General features: G+C 34.7%; 1 protein-coding gene across 1 annotated transcript; it reads left to right on the top strand.

The window, feature by feature from the left end:
- Positions 1-1,300: 1,300 nt before the first annotated feature.
- Positions 1,301-5,602, top strand: LOC112512589 (floral homeotic protein APETALA 2-like). The gene is made up of 9 exons (XM_025118637.1): positions 1,301-1,937; positions 2,253-2,278; positions 2,400-2,430; positions 2,561-2,648; positions 2,778-2,923; positions 3,850-3,894; positions 3,990-4,081; positions 4,160-4,491; positions 5,093-5,602. The coding sequence occupies exons 1-9, from the start codon at positions 1,372-1,374 to the stop codon at positions 5,270-5,272; spliced, it is 1,506 nt and encodes a 501-aa protein (XP_024974405.1). The 5' UTR covers positions 1,301-1,371; the 3' UTR covers positions 5,273-5,602.
- The last annotated feature ends 429 nt before the right edge of the window (positions 5,603-6,031 follow it).

The raw sequence follows: 6,031 nt of genomic DNA, 5'->3' as shown, positions 1-6,031 counted from the left end.
TAATAGTTCCATTAAAAGATAACATCTAAATCGTTAAGAGGTGAATCTTGTTTTGTCAAAAAAAAAAGTCTGCCACTTAATGGTTCTAAAATCCTCTGAGTGATTATATCATGGATCTCTCTTAACCATTAAGAACCCTAATTTCATTGTACATAATTATAAAACAATTATATTTCATTTTGCACTATATCATGAGAGCCTCTTAATCATTCTGACCACTTAATCATTCAGTACCAAACCATTCAGCAATTGTCAGATTAGTAGTAGAAGAAAGATGAGAGGGGTAAAAAGGGAAGAAAAGAAGAGAGGGTAAAAGGGTAAAAATGGAAGAAACGGTGGTGATGATGATGTTGAATGAATGAATGAATGAATGAATGAGAGGTAAGGTGTGATATATAATATAGGGATGAATGGTACAGACACATGTAATTAATTAACAATAACTAATTAGGGAAATTGAGTAATTAGTGTTCTTTCTAGTCTTGGTGTTGTCGATTTCCTTTCCTGGATATATAATATAATTGTGGAGAGAGAGAGAGAGAGAAACAGACAAAAACTAAAGTGTTTTCATTTGCGACTTCTTATTATTATTCCCATTATACATATTATACTTCTTTTTTCGATTTGGTTAACGTCGGAAAGCTGTCTAAGAAAGAGATGGTTCTCTCTCTTTCTCTCTCTCTCTCTCTCTCTCTAAAACCAATACACACACACATATAGATATAGATATATATATATATATATATATATACATATACTGTGAGAGTATGTGTGTAAATGAGAAGATTACAAGGAGGATAGCTTGATTTCGATTTGGGTAAAGTAGTACAATTCAAACAAAGAGAAAACGGGTTCACAAGAACCCAACACAGAAAGAGAGAGAAAGAGAGAGAGAATGTATGTATAGGTGTATGTATAGATAGAGAAAAAGAGAGAGAGAGATGAAATTAGGAGGGAGATGGATTTGCTGCTTTCGGCTAAGGGCTAATGAAAACTGGCCTCGTCCATGCTGTATTGGGCAGTTGGTTGTATTGACCAGAGAGATTTACACACACAAGATCTAGTGGGAGATGCACCCACACCTCCCCATCTACCTTATCTATTGCCTATGTATGTATATGTATCTATAGCCCACCTTCTACCTACAAAACCCTAGCTAGGTTTCTTGTTCTTTGCTTTTCTTTTATAGACCTACCCAGAAAAGAAGAAGAATAAAAAAGATAAACAATTCCATTTTGATCATTATATGTATCTCTCAAATCTAGAGAGAGATTATTGAAAGAGATAGAGAGAGAGAGAGACTCTACAGATTTAAGAGAGAGAGAGAGAGAGTTTTCTATTGTTTATTTTTTGTTGGGTTTCAAGGGAGAAATGTGGGATCTAAACGGGTTTCCTGATCGGAGAAAAGCCCCGGAGGAATCGGAGGGATGTTCTTCACCTGTGGAAGGAGAGGAAGACGATGATAATAATAATAAAAATAATAAGGGTAAAAGGGTTGGATCCATATCCAATTCCAGTTCCTCCGTCGTGGTTATGGAGGAAGACGACGCCTCCGACGAGGACGATTCCGAGAGGATGACTTCAAGAAAACGGTTGTTTGGGTTCTCTATGGACGGCGATCCGCCGCCGGTAACCCATCAGTTCTTCCCTATCGATGATCCTCAAGTGGGTCCCACAACCTCCCTCGCCGTTGGTATCTCCCCGGCCACGGCTTTCCCTGCGGCTCACTGGGTCGGTGTTCAATTCTGCCACCAGTCTCCCGGTCCTATTTCCGGCGCCACCGCCGCCAGCAGCGTCGGTGGGTTTCTCGGGAAAGCTGCCGTGCCGGAAGTTCCCCAGCCACTCAAGAAAAGCCGCCGTGGACCACGTTCCAGAAGTTCACAGTACCGTGGAGTCACCTTTTATCGGCGAACCGGCCGGTGGGAATCCCATATATGGTAGGTTAACTGGCTTCCATTTTTCTTTGCAATTCCTTCCCTTTTTTTTTTTCCAATTCTTTACAATTTATTTATTAGTTTTCTTTGCAATTCCTTCCCTTTTTTTTTCCCAATTCTTTACACATTTATTTATTAATTTTCTTCTTCCATACCTTGCATTATTGACATTTTATTATTTATATTATTTAAATAAATAACCAGAATTATTTCCCATTAAAAAAAATTAATTTTTTCCAAAATTCAAATAGAATTATGGGTTTTTATCATTAACCCTTTTCATTACAGCATTAATTAAATTATTTTCTCATGATTCAGGGATTGTGGGAAGCAAGTTTATCTCGGTACACACTTCGTTTCCCTATTTATTCAAGAAATTTAATTAAAAATCAAATCTTTATCAAGATTTAAATCCAAAAATTCGAAAATTAAACGTTTAATTTTCATTTCTCCGATGTAAAACAGGTGGATTCGACACTGCACACGCAGCAGCACGGTAAGAGCTATATATATATATATATGTGTGTGTGTGTGTGTATACAGTAAATATTTCTTTGATTTTATTTAATCTGCATAAAATATTGATTTAAATATAAATTTGTTATTATATATTCGGCCATTTGCAGTGCATACGATAGAGCAGCAATCAAGTTCCGGGGAATGGAAGCCGACATTAACTTCAGTCTTGATGATTATGAAGACGATCTAAAACAGGTTAAATACTGTGTGTGTTTTAACTTTTTGTGTGTGTGTTGTTTACAACAAAAACACTCACAACACAGTGTTTAAATTAATCAAGATTGTTGTTGTTTATGATGTTGTGATATTAAACAATGAAAACAGATGAGCAATCTAACAAAGGAAGAGTTTGTGCATGTACTACGGAGACAAAGTACTGGATTTCCAAGAGGGAGTTCCAAGTATAGAGGTGTTACCTTGCACAAATGTGGTAGATGGGAAGCAAGAATGGGCCAATTCTTGGGCAAAAAGTATGTTTTTCCTTTTCTATTGCTTGTTTATGACCCAATCGTCTCTGTTGCATATATATATATATATATATATATATATATATATTATATTATATTATATATATATATATTATATACACACACATAAACACACACAGACACACATCTGTATTATATGTAGAGGCCTAACACATCAAGTAGGTACATTGAATGTAACTTGAAATTTGTCAACAAAATGTACATAATAATGTTGGTTAGTGTCGGTTTTTTAATATGGATTCGTTTTCTACATATCATTAATGTAGCCGTTTCTATAAAACGACTAGTCCTAATGATTACCATCCAACCCCGTGTAAGATTTTATTTGCGTTTTCACAATGCGTAGAAATTACTAACGTTTTTTCGTTCCTTAAAACCTACCTTTTCAACTAGTTACTAATTTGCCCATTGGTTACTGATCTTTTTGGTTCAATATATAAGGGTATTTTAGACAACGCTTAATCAAGAGTTGTCACGTTGTGTTTAATATGCTAAGTTTAATGTTATGATGACAAACGTTGTTAATCGACGTGTCCGTTGTCTTGTTTGATCTTTTGGTTTCAATACACGAAAGGGTATTTTGGACATTTCACGGGTTTGGATAAAAAAAGAAAAAGAAAAGGGTTTTTAAGTTTATATAATAATAGAGACACCTATCTACAGCTACCTATGAAGCTACTTAACACATTCTTCTCTTTGCTTTTAAGTTTGTTCTTCTTTCTATTGGATCCTTTTCTTTTTGGTTTTTGTTTTTACTCGTAGATGCTTCTTCCCTTTTCTTGATAGCAAGTAGATCAACATACAAGACACTTAGGATTTCTTTCCTTTTTTGTGATTTAATTAATGATGTTTTTTTCTTTTCTTTTTGTCAAGTTTGATGTCTTAGGTTAATCTGTGTTCTTTAACAGGTATGTGTATCTGGGTCTCTTTGATACAGAAGTTGAAGCAGCCAGGTACAAGAGTGTTTTCTTGATTCTTGAAGGACTGAAATGTCAAAATCTAAACTCAAAGGGTATAAAATTGAATTATTAATCTTTATGATGTTTAGGGCTTATGACAAGGCTGCTATTAAATGTAATGGGAAGGCTGCTGTTACCAATTTTGATTCAAGGATATATGAGAATGAACTCAATTTGACTGGTAAAACAACACACAGTAATTAAAAAAATATGTTGGTGTTTTTATTTAATATTTAATATTTTGGTTTTTGTGTTACAGAATGCTCGAGTAATAGCAATAACGATAACAATGTATCATCGGGCCATAATCTTGATTTGAGCTTAGGTGGGGGCTCGACATCGAATATGGCGAACAGTGGAGGTGAAAATGGCCATTTTGTAAGGGCTCATCGTTCTGACTCGATCCAACTTGGGTTCAGACCTACCGGACAGAATGAGAGAAAAACGTTACAGCTTTTGAGTCACACGGATCCTGAACTGTTTACAAACCAAAATGAGATAAGCGGATACAAACATTTAATGAGACCCGTTGACTCGTCTATGCACCATATGTTCAACCCACCCGTCTTCAACTCATTGAGTCGTCATCAAGTGAGTTCGCTTCGCTCTTTGTCTTTCTCCTACTCTCCTTCAATTATGACATCGCCATAATCTCCGAATTCTTTTGTAAAAACCTTACAAATTATTAAACAAAAGTCATGTGAAAATGTGGTTAAGAAACCCTATTATACAATTAAACATCAATTTAAAATTTTCAATTATTATTCAAAACCCTAATTAGGTAAGTCTCATAAACCTCATTCTTGAAGCTGGACAGATACTAAAATGATGATTCCAATCAATCCCTCCAAACAAATCAAGATTCATGAATAAACACATAAATTCAATATTTTTAGGATCCACCATTTTTGTTTAAAGAGGAAGAATTAAGGTCATTAGCGAGTTTCGGGTACCCAATAATCTTTCTTGAACATATGATATCGTGTTCTTAACTGGGTTTTTAGATGATCAAACATTACTATATATACAATCATTGTTCAACATAATGTTGATCAATACTGATCATCAAGATACCAATTAATTGCAATATTCATGATATATATATATATATATATGTATATATATATATATGTATATATATATATATATGATTGATTTTGATGTGGGATATATATGATCATATGAATTGCAGATGCAGTTTTCAAGCAGCAGATCAGTGGAAGGAGGAGGAGGAAATGATCTATCTGTAGCTTCAAGTGACAATAACAATAGCAATAATAATGTTAATGCAGATGGTCCTTCTCTACACCAAATCTATGCAAAGAGTGCTGCAGCATCATCAGGATTCCCACAGCAAAGATTCAACATTTGACCCCACCATCATCGGCCATTGCTGCACACAGATGCCTTCTTTCAAATTCTTATCACTTTCTCATGAATCATCATCTGCTCCCACAAAAAATTCCACCAAAAAGAGGAGAGAAAAATGGACCCTGCCTAAGGTTAATTCCATTGTTTTGTGTGTAAAAATGAATCAAGCAAAGAAAATCAATGATGATCATCTTTTTGTGTTGTGTACGGGCTTGTAAAGATCAATGCTAGTAGCTTTATATGAGTTGTGAGGTTTAGCATGGTCAAGATTCATGCGATATCAATCAAATTCATGTACGATTATTGACTAAGGGGTTGTTTGGCAATTGCTGAATGATTTGGTGCAGAATAATTAAAAGGCTCTCATGTTATGTCAAACGAGCCTTTAGGTTTTTTCATGATATATAACCTCCTAATGAGTTATAATTAAAGCTTTAGAAACGTACATCCATCAAACGAGCCTTTAGGTTTTTCGTTAACAATGCTTCATTGTCAAGAACCGAATGTAATCAAAGGGCCTTTGTGTAACATCGGTTACGTTAATTCTTAATAAAAGAAACTATTTATCCAAAAGATTTTTCCATAAAACAATCTCCAAGCAAATACGGGATATATGTTATAGATTTCCACCAAAATATAATAACATAACCTGCAACCGATGATTTTCGGTACTATAAGTCGGGTCCAAAAGCCCAGATATATCTACCCTAAAGTATTACATACATAGGTACAACTCAAAACGATATATGCATAAAAAATA

This window comes from Cynara cardunculus (genome assembly GCF_001531365.2).
Source record: "Cynara cardunculus var. scolymus isolate 2C chromosome LG 5, CcrdV1, whole genome shotgun sequence".
Lineage (NCBI taxonomy): Eukaryota > Viridiplantae > Streptophyta > Magnoliopsida > Asterales > Asteraceae > Cynara > Cynara cardunculus.
Note: the sequence above shows the minus strand (reverse complement) of the source record. Positions and strands in the feature narration are given on the sequence as shown.